The following is a 20,833-nucleotide window of genomic DNA, read 5'->3' as shown; positions in this document are numbered from 1 at the left end:
GCTATCTCCCGCATGGTATAACGTTGATTGTTCTCAATTAATGTCTTGATTTGATCGCTGTCAACTTCAACTGGTCTACCCAACCGTGGAGCATCATCCAGTGAGAAATTTCCAGCATGAAACTTCGCAGACCACTTTTGATGTGGTCAGTCAGTCACAGCACCTTCTCCATACACTGCACAAATCTTTTTTTTGCATTTTGGTTGCGTTTTTACCTTTCCTGAAATAATAAAGCATAATATGCCGAAAATGTTGCCTTTTTTCTTCCATCTTCAGTATTAAAATGGCTACACAAAAATTCACCAATTTTGATAAGTCTTTTTTAAATGCACGCTGATATGATAGGTGTCACATACAATCTAACAAAATTGTTTTGAATGAACTTATAGACAACTGAGTGTTACTAGAGCCATCTTGCAGAAAAAAAGCGAACGAACCTTTTGGCCAACCCAATATTTGGATATAGTTGGTATTGAGTAGATCTTTTAGTCTTTCCTCTAACAGTTAAAAATGTTTTTTCGCCTTTTTTGTTCAAGCCCAGTTAGTTATCATGTAGTGGCCTCTACTTTGTATTAGGCAACAAATGCTATATGTTCAAAATAAAAGCTATATTTCTTATATTTTCCAGAAAGAGATTTATTTTAAATCATGTACGTGTCCCTTTTGCCTCTTTTGTATCATATACAGAAATATCTATTATATGTAGACTTTTATGAATTACTTTAACAGTTGCTTTTGAATTACAGGTTAGCTTTAAAATTCAAACATTTGAGATTTGTTTTCATGATGACTAAGGGTAAAATTCCTATTTTAAATAATCTTCCCCAAAGAAAAGTGAATCTTAAATAATTTAGCATTCTCTCCTTCCTTTTTGCCTCTATACTTAGACTACTCAATACTTTATTCATTCTATACAAATAAATTTGCTTTCTTCTATGGTTTTTTTCAGTTCTTTCTAAAATGTCCATGGAATAATGAATCTGCAGTTTTCACAATATGCTCACATTTAGGTCTTTCCCCGTATAGATTAGAATTTACTATAAGTTTTAAGGCATTGTTCAGGTCATCTGGTAGCATTTTTACCAGGTAAAAATAATTTTTCTTCTAAAAATTGTCATTAAAACCAGTTTTAAAGTTACCTTAGACAAATATATTTGGTGAATTGTAGGCTATAATGATTAAAAAAAGATTCAATTCCTATATCAGAATGAAATTTGTACAGTTACTTTTCTCATCTACACCAAAACAATCATCACAATGTAGGCAGTTTTGTTATAACCTATACACAGTAACCCAAAACTTGTACCAAAATCTACCTTTATATTAGTATACTTACTTTCTGCAATCTAAAGCTTTATTTCAGGTTTTGTAAACTTCTTTTCCATTGTTATTAATAAATTAATACACATTCATCATATTTAACTCCATCTCAAAATTTTTATTTCTTTTTTAAATGTTTAATAATACATTATTTGCTATAAAACTACTTTGAAAAGAAGGCAGTTTCTTATTCAAAGATTAATGAGCACTTGGTAACCTTTAATTAGAAATGTAACAAAACCTATAATAATCCTCATAAGAAGTCCTAAAAAAAATGTTAAAGTGCTCAATATCTTTAGAAATATCCTCTTTACCAGAAACCATGCTTACTAAGAAAGAAGGAGCTGCCATGATTTGCCTCCAGATACTTCTCAGCCCACAATATGTTTTCTGTTGTTAATGTTAAGCAATTGGCAACATCCACTGTTTTTTTTTTTACTGTGGTAGCAAAGGAGTTAAAACCAAATATTACTACATTTGCTTTAACATATTGTGAGCTATTACTGTGGATTTTCAAAAATGTTATGAACTTGCTACCTGCCACCCTTTCTTAATAAGTATCAGAAAATAATTTTATTTTTAAATCATAAATGTGAGATGTAAGACAGGCTTCATAGTATTTTTAGCTATTGTAGAAAACAATGAGAATTTACTTAATGTTCATGAATCTGATTTTTAAATTTTATTGTTATAGGGATTGAAATATAACCTTCGAAATGTTATTTCTCAATGAGTATTTTTATAATAGAAGTTTTAAAGAAATAACTCAAATTTGGAGAAATAACACCATATTAAGGTATTTAGTGCTGTGGTTATCAGGAAAGGTCATAAAATAAATACTTACTGTTGGGATATTAAACTCTACTGCTTTTGCTCTTAGTACACATACCAGTTTTAGTATTACATGTATATTACATATATTTGATAGATATTTGTTAAGGTGAATAGCATGTATCTGCAGTTTTGATAAGATTCTTAAGCTATCATTGGTGTACGTATTGAGTTATGAAAGACTATTTTAGACATTCCCAGATTAAGATTTAATGTTTTATTGAAATTAAACAAATTAAGTTTGAACAATTAAGCTATTTTGTTTTTAAGAGTATATAAATACATAACTTAAAATTAGTACAAATTATTTATAATTTAAATGTTTTAATTATTTTTAATTGAAATATAGTTGATGTACAATATTATATTAGTAATGTTTTCATTTTTTGGAATATTGATTACAGGACATTGTCTACTGTGACTGAAATAAAAACTAAATGTCAAAATATAATGTTAGTACTTACCATTTTTTAAAGCCATCTTTAAAGTTTTACCTGTCTAATCTTCCTTCTTTCCCTTTGTGAAACTTGTTATACAGAATATGTGTGCATGGGGGAAAAAAATCTCTTTATAGACTTTAAAGTTCTTAATGGTATTAGAAGTTTTTCAGCAGAGAAGAAACAATTTTATTTTTAGTCCTAGAAAATAACTTATGACTTCTAAATTCTTTTATTTAATTTATTGTATCTATTTCTTTTTCCCTTAGAAATCCTTTTGTAGGATCCATTTTCTACATTTGTGACACATGTTTGATTTGGGTTGATTTCCAAAGTTTCCTGATTTGGACATAGTCAAAATACAGTGACATCTTATTATTATTATTTATAATTCTGTTACTAATACAAGTTCCTAATTTTGATCTTAAAAATTACTCTAACTCTTACTTATTTCTTTCTCAGGATATCATGAGGATGCTAAGATAAGCAAACAATGAAATATATTAAAAAATTAAAACACCATGTATTAAAGCTATTCATTGCTTTATGTGCTCTAATGTCATGTTAATTATTTTGTATGTTAATGTGTACATGCTTCTGAAGTGTGTGCAGGCATTCAACCTCTAGCTTTGTTTTTTGCAGTGTACCTGAAATGTGCATTTACCCCAACTGAACTGCTCACCCCATCATGTGGTCCATATCTGTGTAACGAGAGATACATAGATGTGTATGGCTACTGTATATTTGTTAGCAAGCGGAATGTTCATTACTAATATAAATTAGGAATTAATGGTGTGTTTAATATCCCAAAAACTATTATTTGTAGCAGTGTTAATTTTAAATGATTTTCCATGTATTATAGTACTGCCAGATCTGTCGAAAGGGAGATAATGAAGAACTGCTCCTCCTTTGCGATGGCTGTGACAAAGGCTGTCATACATACTGTCATAGACCCAAGATTACAACTATACCAGATGGGGACTGGTTTTGTCCAGCTTGCATTGCTAAGGTAAGACTGATCTAAAACTAAATTTTTTTTATTGAAGTATAGTTGATTTACAATATTGTGTTAGTTTCGGGTATGCAACAGATTGATTCAGTTATATATTTTTTTCAGATTCTTTTCCATTATAGGTTATTACAAAATTTTGAATAGAGTTCCTTGTGCTCTACAGTAAATCCTTGTTACTTATCTATTTTATGTGTAGTAGTTTGTATCTGTGAATCCCATACTCCTAATTTATCCTCCCACCACCCCCACCACCACCTTTCCCCTTTGGTAACCATAAGTTTGTTTTCTAGGTCTATGAGTCTGTTTCTGTTTTGTATATAGATTCATTTGTATTATTTTTTAGATTGCACATATAAGTGATATGATATTTGTCTTTCTCTGTCTAACTTACTTCGCTTAGTATCATAATCTCTAGGTCCATCCATGTTGTTGCAAATGACAATATTTCATTCTTTTTTATGGCTGAGTAATAGTCCATTGTATATGTGTACCACATCTTCTTAAACCAATTGTCTGTTGATGGGTACTTGGGTTGTTTCCATGTCTTGGCTATTGTAAATAGGGCTGTTATGAACATTATGGGTGCATGTATCTTTTCAAATTAAGAGTTTTCATCTTTTCTAGGTATATGCCCAGGAGTGGGATTCCTGGATCATATGGAAGCTCTATTTTTAATTTTTTTTTTTTTTTTTCTTGCGGTACGCGGGCCTCTCACTGTTGTGGCCTCTCCCGTTGTGGAGCACAGGCTCCGGATGCGCAGGCTCAGCGGCCATGGCTCACGGGCCCAGCCACTCCGCGGCATGTGGGATCTTCCCGGACCGGGGCATGAACCCGTGTCCCCTGCATCGGCAGGTGGACTCCCAACCACTGCGCCACCAGGGGGCCCTATTTTTAATTTTTTTTTTTTTCTATTCTTTTTGCGGTATGCGGGCCTCTCACTGTTGTGGCCTCTCCCGTTGCGGAGCACAGGCTCCGGATGCGCAGGCCCAGCGGCCGTGGCTCACGGGCCCAGCCGCTCCGCGGCATATGGGATCCTCCCAGACCGGGGCACGAACCCGTATCCCCTGCATCGGCAGGCGGACTCTCAACCACTGCGCCACCAGGGAGGCCCCCTATTTTTAATTTTTTAAGGAACCTTCATACTGTTTTCCATACAAGCTGCACCAATTTACATTCCCACCAACAGTGTACTAGGGTTCTCTTTTCTCAACACCCTCTCCAGCACTTATTATTTGTAGACTTTTTGATGATAGCCATTCTGACTGGTGTGAGGTGATACCTCATTGTGGTTTTGATGTACATTTCTCTAATACTTAGTAACACTTAACGCTGAGCATCTTTTCACACGCCTGTTGGCCAGCTGTATGTCTTGTTTAGAGAAATATCTATTTAGGTCTTCCACCCATTTTTCGATTGGGTTAATTGTGTTTTTGATATTGAGTTGTATGAGCTGTTTGTGTATTTTGGTTATTAACCCCTTGTCAGTTGCATCATTTGCAAATATTTTCTCCCAGTCTGGTAGGTTGTCTTTTTGCTTTGTTGGTTTCCTTTGCTGTGGAAAAGCCTTTAAGTTTGATTAGGTCCCATTTATTTTTGCTTTTATTTCTTTTGCCTTGGAAAAGTGATCTAAGAAAATATTGCTACAATTTATGTCCAAGAATGTTTCGCCTGTGTTCTCTTCTAGGACTTTTATGTCTTATGTTTAGGTCTTTAAATTATTTTGAGTTTATTTTTATATATGGTGTGAGGGTGTGAGGGAATGTTCTGATTTCACTGATTTAGCAGTCCAGCTTTTCCAACATCACTTGCTGAAGAGACTGTTTTTTCTCCATTGTATATTCTTACTGCTTTTGTTGTAGATTAATTGACTGCAGGTGTGCGGGTTTATTTCTGGGTTCTCTATTCTGTTTCATTGATCTATGTGTCTGTTTCTGCCCAATACCACACTGTTTTGATTAGTGTAGCTTTGTAGTAGTGTCTGAAGTCTGGAAGGGTTATGCCTCCAACTTTGTTCTTTTTCCTAAGGATTACTTTGGCAATTCTGGGTCTTTTGTGGCTCCATATAAATTTCAGTATTTTTAAGTAGTATTATTACTTAAAACTTTTTAATTGCCAGATCAAAATGAAGAGTTTTATGGGGATTTTTTTTTTGAGATATAACTCGTATACTGTAAAATTCGTTTTAAAGTGTGCAATTCAGTGGTTTTTAATATATTCACAAAGTTGTACAACCATCACCACTATCAAATTCCAGAACATCTCCATGATCCCCAAAAGTATGCCTGTATGCATTATCATTCACTCCCCATTCCCCTTCTCTTCTCAGCCTTTGGCAACCATTAATCTATTTTCTATCTCTGTGGGTTTGCCTATTCTTGTCATTACATATACATCAAATCATATAATATGTGGCCTTTTTCTTTCACTTAGCACAATATTTTCAAGGTTCATCTGTGTTCTAGCACTTCATCTTTAAAGTCAAATGATATTTCATTATATGGACAGACTACATTTTGTTTATCTGTTCAGCTGATGGACATTTGGGTTATTTCTACATTTTGGCTTTTATGAATAATGCTGCTATGAACAGTCATACTCAAGTTTTTGTATGAATATATGTTTTCAATTTTTCTGTAATATACCTAAGAGTAGAATTGCTAGGTCATATGGTAATAAGCATATGTATTTTAAGTCACTTTCCAGTCACATATAAATTGGAAACCTGTGAATTCTAATACTAATTGTTTAAAGAGTAGCACTATGATAAAGTAGAAAGAAATGGGTCTTAGAGTTATAAAGTAAGGAGTAAGAAGTGTGAAAGGGTTAGAATGTATTGAGGGCCAGACTCTTCATTAGGTTTTCCCTATCTCGGCCACTGTCTTCCATGTTTAATCTCTTGACGTAGTTACTACCAGTAACTACCACCACTTCATAAACTCAGTTCCAAGCATCCATCTCACCACTGCCTCCTTTCTTTCCTGTTCACTCCCTCTAGCACTCTAACTCCAATAATTCTTTTTTTTTAATTAATTTATTTATTTTTGGCTGTGTTGGGTCTTTGTTGCTGCACGCAGGCTTTCTCTAGTTGCAGTGAGCGTGGGCTGCTCTTCGTCGCGGTGCACGGTCTTCTCATTGCAATGGCTTCTTGTTGTGGAGCACGGGCTCTAGGAGCGTGGGCTTCAGTAGTTGTGGCTCACAGGCTCTAGAGCACAGGCTCAGTAGTGGCCCCAGGCTTAGTTGCTCTGCGGCATGTGGGATCTTCCCGGACCAGGGCTCGAACCCGTGTCCCCTGCACTGGCAGGCAGATTCTTAACTGAGCCACTAGGGAAGCCCCTCCAATAATTCTTTGATATCATCAGGACCTTCAATTCATTTATCTTAAGACCTTTTCACTGTCCCTCTCCCCATTCATGTCCTCTCTTTCCTCCTATAATCACTGCATCCACCCTTAGCTCCTGTGCCTCTCTCTCACTTGGTAAAACCATCATTCTGGTTAATCCAACTCTATGACTTCTCCAGCACCTATATATTCAGATACAGAGGTATCTTGAATGTAGCTGGAGAAAACACCCAGCCCTTTAAATTTAAGCCCAAGAGGGCCTTTAGTGGTGGCTGATAATTTACTGTCTCCTCCATCCTCATCCTCAGCTGATGACCTTACTCCCATTTCACTATGATAATGGAAGCCATCAGAAGAAAATATCACAAGCATCCACCACCACACCTACCATCCTTCCTATATCTGGGCTCTCATACTCTACCTTCCCTCCTGTTGCCATGAACTGCTTGTGTGCCCCTAACTAAGCCAATAACCCCACTTGTGCTTCAGATCCCATCCCCTCTCACCTCCTTAGGAGAATGGCTCCAGCAGTTCTGTCTTCTCCTGCATCATCAGTTTTTCCTTCTACACTGGGTTCTTTCTTATCAGCCTACTAACATGCTACTATTTCTCCCATATTACAAAAGCTAAACAAAAATCCTCTTTTGGCCTCACTTCTTCCTTGATCCACTTCCCCCATTTCTCCCCTTCCCTTTACTGGAAAGTTTTCTGTTCTGGTTCTTTCTGATTTCTCTCCTCTGATTCACTCTTAAACTCACTCCAGTCATATTTTCATCTCCACAGCTTCTCCAAAATTTCTCTTACTATGCCCACAAATGACTTCCACATTGCTCGGTCCAGTGATCAGTGCTTAGATCTCATCTAACCCATCACTTACATTTGATAGAATGGAACTTCCCCTCCTCCTTGAAATCCTATTTTCACTTGTCTTCTAGGATACCATACTCACCTGATTTTCTTCTTGCTTTTGCTCCTTTTCAGTCTCCTTTGCTGGTTTTTCTCACCTCCCAGATCTTTAAATATGGAGTGCTTTCTTAGCTTCAACGTTATATCTGTAAAATGGAATCATATCTGCTTTGCGGGGATTTATAAAGATCAAATATTGTCGTGTGTTTGAAGATTTTTATGACTTTAAAATTCTGTGATATATTTTTTGGGGGGGATATATTTATATTAATACCTTATTATATTTTAGGCTATATTTTACAAAATAGCAGAGGTCTCACATGGCACCATATTCACTAATAATTGCTTTTTTATTTCTCATTACTTGATCATTTTTGTTATATATAGTTAAATGTAGTTTAATAATAATCTTCCCTGGTGGTACATAACTTATCTTTTAACTTCATAAATGTCAAGTTATAGAAAGTGTCTCTAATACTTTATGAATTACTAACAAATCAGTGTTTTAATTCTTGGGGGTATCATCTGGTAGGCTATAGGAGGTTTTGTTTTCTGTAAATTTGCTTAAATTAGAATTCTGGCTATCTATCATTTCAGGAGTGAACTAGAAGATGTGAGGTGTATGATCTCATCTAAACCCTTCTATGTAAATGCAGCTTTCTAAGCCTCTGCTTTCTTGTTTTTTAAATGTGGTGGATTAGGTGTTATGTTTCTTACAGCAATAAAAAATGTTATAAACATTGGATTTTGGTAAAGATTTTTAAAGTTAAGGTTTTAAAAATATCTTTCCAGTAATTCAATTATTTACAGATATTTATATTATACATCTTGCTCTCAAATAGCTATTTCTACATACGTCATTGTGACTTTTTATTCTGTGTATATGTGTGTTTTCATGCCAATATATATACATACACTAGGTATATATATTAAAGATAGGTATATATACTTTCTCTCAGGATCACAGAATCAAAAAACTTGCATGTGTGTATATATACATATTTATACACACTCATACACACACACACACACACACACACACACAAGAAATTTTAAATTCCAGTGCCTACAAAAGCCAAATAACACAAAAGAGTTGGGACCGTAGCAAACAGGAAAGTCAAGCCATGGCCCCATTTATATGTGACAGACATTGCTCAACTCCAGCCATCATGTAGACATGTGGGCCCAGTGTCCCAGGATCTACCAGTATTTCAAGATTATGGACTTTTATGCATGCCCTCCCAAATGTTAAATGTTGGCAACAAATTCAGGATTTTTACAAGCATTATGAGCCAAACAACAACACATTCTGTGGGCTGTTTACAGCCTCTGAGCCACTAGTTCACAACTTCTGATATACAGATATACAAGCATAACAGAAATGAGCCCTTGTATGTGTAATCTGATAGGTTCGGCTTAAGATATCCTGAAGTTCCTCTTTGGATTTGGGCTCTAATAAGATAGAAAGGGTGGGGAAGGGGGACTTTTCTGTCCAAGAACAAAGTCATCAGTAACAGAGCAACTGTGTAAAAGCTTGCTTTTAAAAGTGTATGTGCATGATCTAATGAGGTAAGCTGATAAACATCATTTATAAAAGAAAGAGAGAGGCTTCATTGTCTTTTTAAAACATCATGAAAGTTTTTATTTCTGTGGATTTAAATTTCATGTTTTCTTACTATGAGTATTAATTTGTTAGAATATGATCCCAATTATTGGGGTCCATAACATCTTATGGAAAATCCCGAATGAACTTCTTGGCCAATCCAATAGTATTTTCATTCAAATAGGAACTAGAAATTTTGACCCATTATTCATGAAATTTTGTTCTTTTTAAGTAACACAATTACTCAATCTAACTTAATTTAATCTTCATTAAATAGACATTTTCCTAATGAATTAAGCATTCTCTTTCTCTTTTTTTATGATTTCAGAGTGCTAAAATCTCAGTGTAATATAAAAACTCAAAATAATCAGATTTTAGTGAATTACAATTAATAAACTAAATGGAGAAGAGACTTAGTAAAACATTTTAATTATTCCAGTTAGTTTCAAGGGGTAGTGATTCTTTCATATGGTATGGGGAAGATGTTAGATTTATGGTTTGTTTTATTATTTTAGTCAATTAAAATATCTCTTTAACTATACTTTTAACCTACCAATAGAGAAACAAATAATTTTAATTGCTTGATTAAAAGCAATTAAAAAAAATAATGCTAGAAGAGGTCCTGAAATCCTCAAAGAAATTGGTATGAAATACTCCAGAGAAACGTTTTTCAGCCAAATTCATTTCAAGGATACATCCAACTTTATATTACAGCTGATAGATATCTGACCCTAAGTCTTAAGTCTAAGATTTCTTAATAGTCTGGGTAAGAGAGGAAATAATTTGCTAAAAGAGGATAAACACTGTTCTGGAAAATTAAAACAAAAAACCTACATTACAGGGTCTTTGCACTGATATTCTTCTATGATCTGATATATTTATTGTAATATTGTAAAATCTGAAAATACAGATTTATTTCACTATTTCTAGATTGAGGGGTGTGGTGGGCACCTATTGTTACATCAGTGTGCTGCCTGTACATTGTATTTAGATTGAGTAAGGCCATGTTGAGTTTTTTTGAAGTTTTTTTTTTTTTTTTCCGTGTAATTTTAGAACCAGAATGACCATACCAATTGTGTGGCTTATCTTTCTTATTTTACAGGTGAGAAAACAGGGACTCACAGATATTTTTGTACAAAGTTCCATAGCTAGTTACTGACAGAGCCATAGCTGGAAATCATATTCTTTGATTCCAAATATAATCTCTTTTATACTATTTCTTTATTGTTTTCCTCAAAAACAGACATTTTTTTTCCCTCTTCCTTCACCTATGCTTTGTTCACACCTGGTAACCACAAGTTTGTGGAACTCTATTCTTATAGAAAATGCTTTTTTTTCTTTATCTAGAAAGAAATATCCATTTCCAGTAGATCTGATCATTTACAAAGGACTTTTTCTCTATTGGACACTTCATGAGCTATTTTCCTTGTTTTGGCCTAGCTTCTTAATTATCTCTTCAATTTTCTTATTAATAAGATCTATATTTTTGTTTATATTCAACCTTTGTTCTTAATTATACTGTGCTCCAAAAGATAGTACTTTTGTATCTTTAAACTCATTCAGTTAGTGACCTAGACCAGGGGTCCCCAACCCCCAGGCCTCAGACCGCTACCTTGGTGGCCTGTTAGGAACCAGGCCGCACTGCAGGAGATGAGTGGCAGGGAGCGAGCGAAGCTTCATCTGCCACTCCCCAATCCTCCCCATTGCTCGCATCACCGCCTGAACCATCCCCCTGTCCATGGAAAAATTTTCTTACGTGAAACCGGTCCCTGGTGCCAAAAAGGTTGGGGTCCACTGACCTAGATTAAAGAAATACTGCTGATAAGTTCTATAGTTCCGAAGATGGATTACCACGAGATCAACATCTTCAGATTTTAAGAATTCCTAAAATAAATTTTTCATGCTTTATTAGATTTTTGCCTCATATTATGGGAGAACAAATTCATAGATCTCTCTTGAAAATAATAAAATGATCAACCTTCGAGATCAGAGATAATATTCTTTTTGTTGGCCCTGTTAGGCTTTCCTAACTTAAAATAATAAAAGGCCTGTAGACAGTTGTTTTTCTTATACCTCATTTCCTTTTTTTTTTTTAATTAAAGGCAAGTGGTCAAACTCTAAAAATCAAAAAACTTCATGTCAAAGGAAAGAAGACTGAGTCAAAAAAAGGCAAGAAAGTAACTTTAACAGGGGATACTGAAGATGAAGACTCTGTAACTACAAGTAGTTCATTAAAAAGAGGAATCAAAGACCTGAAAAAAAGAAAAATGGAGGAAAACACTTCTATTAATTTGTCAAAACAAGAAGGTTTTCCTTCTGTTAAGAAACCTAAAAGAGATGACTCCAAGGACCTAGCTCTTTGCAGGTATTATTTCAGTTTTCATGTACTGTATATTTGCAACTTCCTATTTTATTTGCTTAGAAATCTCCTACCATACTAAAGGCAACTTTTTGACAATTTGTGTAAGTAGGAAATGAAAGTCTATAGTATAAGTAAATATATTCTTTTATCTTTTTAAATAAATTAATTTGCATTTTTTACTTGAAAGATTATGAAAGGTAAATTTTTAATAAAAATAGATATTTCTAAAGCATAGATACTGATTTCAGACATTGTTTTGTTTAGTATGATCCTTACTGAAATGGAAACTCATGAGGATGCATGGCCTTTTCTACTTCCTGTAAACTTGAAATTTGTTCCTGGTTATAAGAAAGTTATTAAGAAGCCTATGGATTTTTCCACAATTAGAGAGAAATTAAGTAGTGGACAGTAAGTAAATCATTTCAGTTCAATATTTATTGAATGCTTGGTATATGCTGGGTACTTTTCTAGTGAGCCAAAAATACATTAACAGCAAAGACATAGGCTCTGCCTTTGGAGAGGGGTGTGTGTGTGTGTGCGTTTGGTCAGGGTAGTATAGTATGTAAGACAAATCAATTAAAATTATTTAAATAATTAAAAAACAGTGTGATAAAGCATTTTGACATTGGAAGGGCACCAAACTCAGCCTGGAAGGTAAGGAAGAGTATCAAGAAAGCCTCCCAAAGTACATTACGTGTAAGCTAGAGCTTGTATTGTACATCAGTGGAATATTGACACTGTCTCATGTGGATTTAATAAAAATTGACTCTGTAATATTTTCAGATTATTACAATGTAGAGATAGAAGATCACTGGAAATTTTAACTATTAAAAGCTTTATTGTGAGTTGTTGGAGAATACTAAAAATGTGTTTATTAAATGTGGAAGAAAATTATTATTTGCTCCTCTCTACCATATTCTGTTTGTGATCCTATCCAAAGAGCAAAATGACTTCGGGCCACAGTTAATGATCTTTGTTAGATTGCCTCAGACTTCTTGCCAGAGAGTAGCAGCTGTTAGATGTTGGCATTTAGTTGGTTCTGGACATTGGACACTGGTTCTAGACATTTTGGAGCCACAAGAATAAGGCTGTTCTCTTACAAAACAAGCCCACACAAAAGCATTCCATGTGTTAATGGCCAGGAGCTGTGCATTTCCCTTCTCCATTCTCCCTGTACCCTTTATTCCTGCATACCAGTTTACCTTAGTGTAGCCCATGCACATCACTTCAAGCAAGGTCATAAATAAGGAGAAAGAAGGAACTTTACATTTAAAAAAACTATAAAATATGTTTAATTGCATTATTATTGTTATTATTATTATGTTCTTCCTAGATATTTTTTGGTGAAAATCACCGTAATTTAAACTCAGTTTAGAAGAGTTGAGTAGAACTTAACTCATAAAGATCAGTGTCTGTCTTACATGTATCAGATGATTTACAAGACTGACCAAATGACTAGTTTATTTCTCTGGAGGCTGAACTGTCAATCTTTTAAAGAATTATGTCTGTCCCATTTTATTATTTTTTAATTTCGAAAGGGACCTGCCTAAATTCCGAAAACATTAAAACTATTGGTTCTTTTTTTTTTTTTGCGGTACGCGGGCCTCTCAGTGTTGTGGCCTCTCCCATTGCGGAGCACAGGCTCCAGACGCGCAGGCTCAGCGGCCATGGCTCACGGTCCCAGTCGCTCTGCGGCATGTGGGATCTTCCCAGACCGGGGCACGAACCCGTGTCCCCTGCATCGGCAGGCAGATGCTCAACCACTGCGCCACCAGGGAAGCCCAAAACTATTGGTTCTTACATGATCCAAATAGCAAAAACTTCTGTCTATATATGAACTGGTTCTTTTGCTTTTGCTTTTTTTTTTTTTTAACATCTTTATTGGAGTATAATTGCTTTACAATGGTGTGTTAGTTTCTGCTTTATAACAAATTGAATCAGTTATACATATACATATGTTCCCATATCTCTTCTCTCTTGCATCTCCCTCCCTCCCACCCTCCCTATCCCACCCCTCTAGGTGGTCACAAACCACCTAGCTGATCTCCCTGTGCTATGCGGCTGCTTCCCACTAGCTATCTATTTTACGTTTGGTAGTGTATATATGTCCATGCCACTCTCTCACTTTGTCACAGCTTACCCTTCCCCCTCCCCATATCCTCAAGTCCATGCTCTAGTAGGTCTGTGTCTTTATTCCTGTCTTACTCCTAGGTTCTTCATGACCTTTTTTTTTTCCTTAGATTCCATATGTATGTGTTAGCATACGGTATTTGTTTTTCTCTTTCTGACTTACTTCACTCTGTATGACAGCCTCTAGGTCCATCCACCTCACTACAAATAACTCAATTTCGTTTCTTTTTATGGCTGAGTAATATTCCATTGTATGTATGTGCCACATCTTCTTTATCCATTCATCTGTTGATGGATACTTAGGTTGCTTCCGTGTCCTGGCTATTGTAAATAGAGCTGCAATGAACATTTTTAACTTCCATAATTCGCTAGTTCCTGGATAGAGGATGAACCTAAACCTCAAAATAAATAGGCTTACACATTAACACAGAAGTACCAAAAGATCTGCAAAATCTTTTGAGAATGAGCGCTGGTAAATGGAGGAGGTCACAGCAGAAGCAAGCAGAGAGAAGCAGTTCTTTATAATCCTGTTTGTGGTGCCAGGTGTGGGAGACAGAATTCAGAGAATTCAGACTCCTCTAACTTCGACTTATTTCATTAAACCCAAATCAATGAGCTGGAACCCAAACTCACAAACAGTATTTCAAATTTTAAACTAGAAACTTAGAGAACAGAGGGGAGGAAGTGCCTCTTTTAATGAGTCTTTCTGGGTTCCATCAGCTTCCCCCTCCTTCTGTTGTACTTATTTCATCTAGAATCTCACCTAAAATTCTCTCCCGGATATTTCTCCCTAGTGCTAATCATTAACCTTTTCTTGTAGTAAGGAACAGTCTAAAGAGATAAATATTTCTCAAGGCAACTTTAAAATATTTTATAAAAATTATTCCCACACATGTTATATGATTGCATTTATGTGAAATGTCCAGAATAGGTAAATGTATAGAGACCAAAAGACAAGTTGATGGTTGCCACGGGCTGGGGATAGGAAGGAATAGAGAGTAAATGCTTAATGGATAGAGTTTCCTTTTGGGGTAATGACAGTGTTTTGGAACTAGGTAATGCAATGTTGTGAGTGTGCTAAATGCCTTAACTATCTACCTTAAATGGTTAGTATGATGTTATGTGCATTTCACCTTAATTTAAAAAATAATAATTCCCAGAAGAAAAGGACAATGGGTGACGTTACATAGGGCTGACAATTCTGTGAGCTCATTACAGATAAATAAATTTTCTTCTTTTATTATTGCACATATTAGCAGAAAGGAGTGAAAAGACTGTACAAGATATTTTATCAAAGAAATAATTCTACTTTTACCAGATCTCAGAGCTTGAGTGTGTGCTTCATAGGTATTTCTAATGGGTAAATTATTTTAGTATTCAATTTGTCATAAGTTAGAATTAATTTAAATTTGAATTTCCAAAAGCCCTTTTTCAAAATGTATTTATTTGGCTTGAAATGCACCACTCCTTCCTTACTAATAAGTCTAGTCATGCACCTTTCAGTTCTCTTCTCTGCGTTCTTACAGGGAAAGAGGACTGGGATTTTCCCACAAAAAAAAGCACTGAGTTCACAGTGCCTCTCATTGAGAGGCAGTTTCCTGATAATGTTATCTCCAGTAAAGAGTAAAGATAGCACATGCTTTTTTTGCTTGTTTTGGATCATCATATGACAGTGTTTGAGCAAAAGAGTATATCTGAAGAGAGAAGAAGAAAAATGGGAAAGGGGCAAGGTTTAACACAGAGTGACCTATCCTGGGATGTATGTAAAAGCTACAGGGCAAGTGTCATGTACATAGTGCATGGGAAGCATTTATATTATTGCTACTGTAGCTAAATATTTTTGAGTGTGAAAAACAGGGTACTGCAAGTGATACAGTTGGTCAGAGTTAATAAACTAATCAAGTAGGATGAGTCCTGTAACAAAATTGTGATACAGGTCGAACAGGAAATTGGATGTAAGAAAAATGCTAGTTTGTTGAAATATATCTTGATCTTCAAGAGAAATCTGTTTTCCATTTAACCTGTCTTTAAGTTCTATATGTCCAGAACACGTGCAGTCTTTTAAACGTCCTATTTATAAGAGGGTATAATATGTTTTATATTAGTTTAAATGCAGTTACCCTAATCTTTTTCTTTTTCCTTTCAACTTTATGTTTTATTTTATCTTTTATTACCTCTTCATTTGTTTGCAAAACAAAACCAGCCTACAAAAGCAACCTGTAATCATGTGTTTTCTTCCAGGTATCCAAACCTTGAAACTTTTGCTGTAGATGTCAGGCTTGTTTTTGACAACTGTGAAACATTTAATGAAGATGATTCTGATATAGGCAGAGCTGGCCACAGTATGAGGAAGTATTTTGAAAAAAAGTGGACAGATACTTTCCAAATGAGCTGAAGTTATAATAATCTCTCTTGTTTTTTTCCTTTTAAACAAGGACAAACGAACCAGCAATGTGAACTGTATTTACATACATGTGCAAGGCACATACATAATGACTTTTTTTCCCTTAAAATAAATATCATTCAAAAAAAAAGTATCAGAAGAATGATACCATTTTTAAAGGCTTCACTCCTACAACAACCAAGGCCCTTGGTTATTGGTTTGTGTGATTTATCAGCTAATTTAGGTAGAATAGGGAAGCACACCCAAAGAATTTTCAAAGGAAAGGGTGTTATAGTGCAATAGCAATGAAAATATATCAAATCGCACTGAATATTCAACACCAGAGCTCTAACGTGGGAAATGGTTCTCCTTTCCCTCTCAATAAATATCTATTTTTCATTTTTTTACTTTGTAGTTTATTTTTTAGTGAATGTATTTAATTTTATGAATTATTTATGATTAAACCACATCCAGAATCTTCGTTTTCTGTGAAAAGGAAGAACTAGAAAAATTGCTTTAAATCTTGAAAATACAACAAGGAATGTTTTAAAATATAAAACAAAGCCAAGTTAAACTGTTTACACTGATGTGCTATAAAAGCACCAAAAATAAACTTTACTGTAGAGTTACAAGTACATTTATATATATATATATATATATATATATATACATATATATGTATATATATATGTTGCTGCATCACTTGTGTAGTTAAATTGTATTTCAAGACAGTGAAGAAAAATTGACATGTATATACTGTTCATTATTGTTTATATTAAGTCTTGTTTTAAATATGTATTATGTGTATATATTGTTTGCAGACATTATTGTTTATGCCTTAGAAGGATTGTAGCATTTTATTTTAGTCTGAAGGTAATTATAGCTGTACAGCTTGTACAGTAATTATCCTCTGCCAACACTGTGGCATCTCCTTGATCTTGGTAGTGCCTGCCTTTGAAACAGGGTGTAGGGGATATTAGTTTTCCATTTTTTCTATTTTGTTATATAATTTTAAGCCACCAGGGCCTAAATTAAAGTATAATCATTTGTATCCATGTGGAATAACATTGTGACAATTTCCTACGCACACAGTATTTTTTCATAGAAACATTTCCCTCCCATTTGCCTTGCCTCAGAAATAAATTTAAAAGACATTTGTAACCACTGTGTTTTATCTACTGTGTGTTGTGGTGGCCTGTTGGAGGCAAGTAGATCAGAATTTTTTTGTACCTATGTAAGAGTACTTGAAGTTTTATTTAAAATAAAATGTTGTGGAAAAGGTAGCATTCTTTTTTTTAGGAGTGTTATTTTTCACTACTATGTGTGGCACGGATACAATAAAAGACTTTTACAAACTAGTTTTTTAGTTTTTCTTAATGAACCTGGAAATTTTTTTTTTCAAAAAAGCTAGTTAATTTAAATTTGCTTTTTACAGAATCATAAAGGAGGAGCAGCAGAGTGTGGTTCAAAGAACATTGGGCTGGGTGGAGGAAGGTGGTCTTAAGTCAAGTGATGTGACTTTCATGAGTCTCTGAACCTCTCTGGACCACTTCTTATTTTTTATTTCACATTTCTAATATGAAAATATTAGAATATTTTTTAAGGTCTTGTTTTAATAGGTGAAATGTCTCTATTGTAGACATACAACCCAGTTGTCATTAAGAAAAATTTATTATATAAATTTGTCTAATAAGTCATGAGATACAAGTTCAAGCATTCATGAACTATGATTTGATGCCTTGCTGGGGTCTGAGGAATCATTGATGAACAAGACAGGCACAGGCCCTACCTTCATGGAGCTTACAGTCTAGTGCAGATGTGATCCTTAGCTAATGTCCTTAGTAAAGGGCTTTTAATAAGTAGTGAAGGGAGAATAGAAAAGTTTTGAAGAAATATTAAACTTTAGAATGCTTCATAACCTCAGAGTATTTTCCAAAATTCCTAGAGTGTTTGTGAAGGCTTATATGAAAATCAGCTGTTATTATGTACATATGTCAGTTTCTGTTAACCAAATATTACAGTGATGCCTTAAGGAGCTGGTGCTCAATCAAAAATACCATGTGGAACAGAGAACAAGGTGGTGCTGTGAATCAAGTGTGTGGTTTTTGTGTTTATAGAACTGGCTGCCAGATGCTCCATGGAGAGTCGTCTTCATGGGGGTGTTTTGCCTTAGGGAGCATATGTGGTTACATTACTTTATATTAGATGGCATATAAGAGCTTGATATTAACATGTCTGGTGCCCGAGGGGCGAATGAGAAATAAAATACTTAAACACACACGAAGAACAGTTTTTCAAGAGTGATTAATTTTCTTTTAAAAATAAATTAAATATCCCTGAAAAAAAGAAAGGTGACAATTGGCTACTTTGGACTGCTGTCTTCATTGTTGCTACTCAGCAGGAGTAGTTGTTCAAGAAGTACTGGCCATGATCCCCAAAGGGCCACAATTAGTCTCCAGAACAATTGTTACAATACACATGTGGATCATTTGTTATGTGAATGACTCTTGCATTCATGGTGCCATAGGTTGGACCTAACTTCAATAAAACCAGTATTATTATTCTCCTCAAATATAAAAACATTTTCCTAACCCTCTGCTATCATACAATTACAAGTATGCACAACATACTTTTTCTAAGATAAATTAGGCTTTAACCTGAACCTTCTCCATTTTAGTCCTGGTTGCTCTGTGAATTGTAAAAAATTGGCCTGACCTCAAGTATAGATTTTGATTTATCCTAAGGATAAACCAATCAATCCACTACTACCAAACCCCCAAAATAGTCGTCAGTTTGAAACAACATCTAGAGATTAAATTAATATATTTATTTAGTTGTTAACCGTGGTTAAAATTAAACAAATGAAAATTTATCTGTGGGTATACCTTGAACTCAAAAGAACTAAATTACCATAAATGCAAGGTAATCTCTTTTTCTTATTTCAACCCCAAAATGAAATTTGTTAAAAGCACTAGTTTTAATCAAAATCATGAGGGAGCTGATCTGTCTTTGGTACCTTAATGTACCCCCTCTGTGCTCCTTCTCTTTTCTATCCCCTCTACCCCCATACCCTTTCAAGAAATTTAAAATCCTGTTCATTTAGCCTCCTATGAAATATATCCTTAACAAGGAAATCTGATCTCAATGATTTACTCCTTTTTATAAATTGTATTTGTGGGCTACCTCTCTCAAGATTATTTGCATTTGAGAAACAAAAGAAGTTTGTGTTCTGTTATAAGAATTTCATTCCAACAAGGAGATAAGAGAGGTATTTTAAGACAATTGAAGTTTTCCTTCCACAGGAATATGACTCATAAAAAATACAACACAGAGAAACTAGTAGAACCTTATCTACTAGGAATTTTGCCTCAGTTAGATCTCTTAGGAGGCCTGCTTGGACCACATTACAACTCTGCCTAAAAAAAAAAAATTTTTTTTTAACCCTCAACTACACAGAATTAAGATAATTCCTCTCCTCAATTCATGACACACTCTTCACATTGTTCTTGCAAAGCCCCTCTTTTCTTTCATTTTCTTACTTCTTCCTTCAGCTCCTCTTCAATTCCCTTTCCTCCCACATACAACCACATATGTCTTTCCAGTTAACCTTTTATATATGTATTTAGCAACACATACATCTTTAAAAATATATAATGTGGGGAAAATATATATATATACAGTGTTTTTCAAACTTGTATCAGTTGCATTATGCTATACGTCATTCTATTTTTCTAATTTTGTTTCTTTTGAGTTGAAAAAGGAGTACATAAATCTGGTTCATTACTTTTGATTGCTACAAGGTATTCCATCACAGGCATATACCACATTTTACTTTCAAACTTCTCTCAGCATGAAAACCTAAGTTGCCTGCAACTCCTTGTCACTGCAAATAATACTGCAGTGAATGTTGTCATACATGTCTTCTATGGACCTGCGTGTGCAAGCCTGTTTCCTAGATGGTCCCAAATGATTCATGCCCCTGTGTAATCACTTCCCACATTGTATCGGGTTTTGCCTGTGTGACCAACATAATATGGCAGTGATGTGTGAATTACCAGACTAGGTCATAAATACGTTGCTATTTCCACCTTGTTCTCTTGGATCACTTGCTCCTGGTAAAGCCAACTACAGTGTTGTTGAGGACACTGTAGCAGCCCCATGGGACAGCCAACAGCTAGCACCAACGTACAAGCCATGTGACAACAGCATCTTAGAAGTGGATCCTTCAGCTGAAGTTAAACAGATGACAGGAGCCCCGGCCAACATCTGGACTGCAACTTTAGAAGAGACCCTGAGACACTCCTGAATTCTTGACCCATAGAAACTGTGGAATAATAAATGTTTATCGTTGTTTTAAGCCACTCAGTTTTGAGTAATTTGTTACATAGCAATAGATAACTAACAGACTGTGGTAAGAGTTTCTCTAGGATCTATATGTAGGGGAGAATCCCCAAGTTGTTAGGTATATGCACACTAACTTTCCATGCTATTGCCATACTACCCTCCAGA

General features: G+C 34.9%; 1 protein-coding gene across 19 annotated transcripts in view; it reads left to right on the top strand.

Annotated features, from left to right (window-relative positions):
- Positions 1 to 20,672, top strand: part of BAZ2B (bromodomain adjacent to zinc finger domain 2B) — a 375,589-nt gene extending 354,917 nt beyond the window's left edge. For 12 of the 19 annotated variants that reach the window (XM_082629869.1, XM_082629868.1, XM_082629857.1 and 9 more), the window contains 4 exons: positions 3,451 to 3,597; positions 11,552 to 11,814; positions 12,076 to 12,219; positions 16,183 to 20,671. In XM_082629869.1, the coding sequence (XP_082485995.1) occupies positions 3,451 to 3,597; positions 11,552 to 11,814; positions 12,076 to 12,219; positions 16,183 to 16,336 (708 nt within the window). In that variant the 3' untranslated portion in view covers positions 16,337 to 20,671. Of the gene's footprint in view, positions 1 to 3,450; positions 3,598 to 11,551; positions 11,815 to 12,075; positions 12,220 to 16,182 lie in introns of all 19 variants that reach the window. The other 7 variants (XM_082629864.1, XM_082629859.1, XM_082629860.1 and 4 more) reach the window with 1 other exon arrangement.
- Positions 20,673 to 20,833: the final 161 nt, after the last annotated feature.

The sequence above is a fragment of the Mesoplodon mirus genome (genome assembly GCF_964341445.2).
Source record: "Mesoplodon mirus genome assembly, chromosome: 8".
NCBI classification, from domain to species: Eukaryota; Metazoa; Chordata; class Mammalia; order Artiodactyla; family Ziphiidae; genus Mesoplodon; species Mesoplodon mirus.
This window is presented reverse-complemented; position numbering and strand designations above follow the sequence as displayed.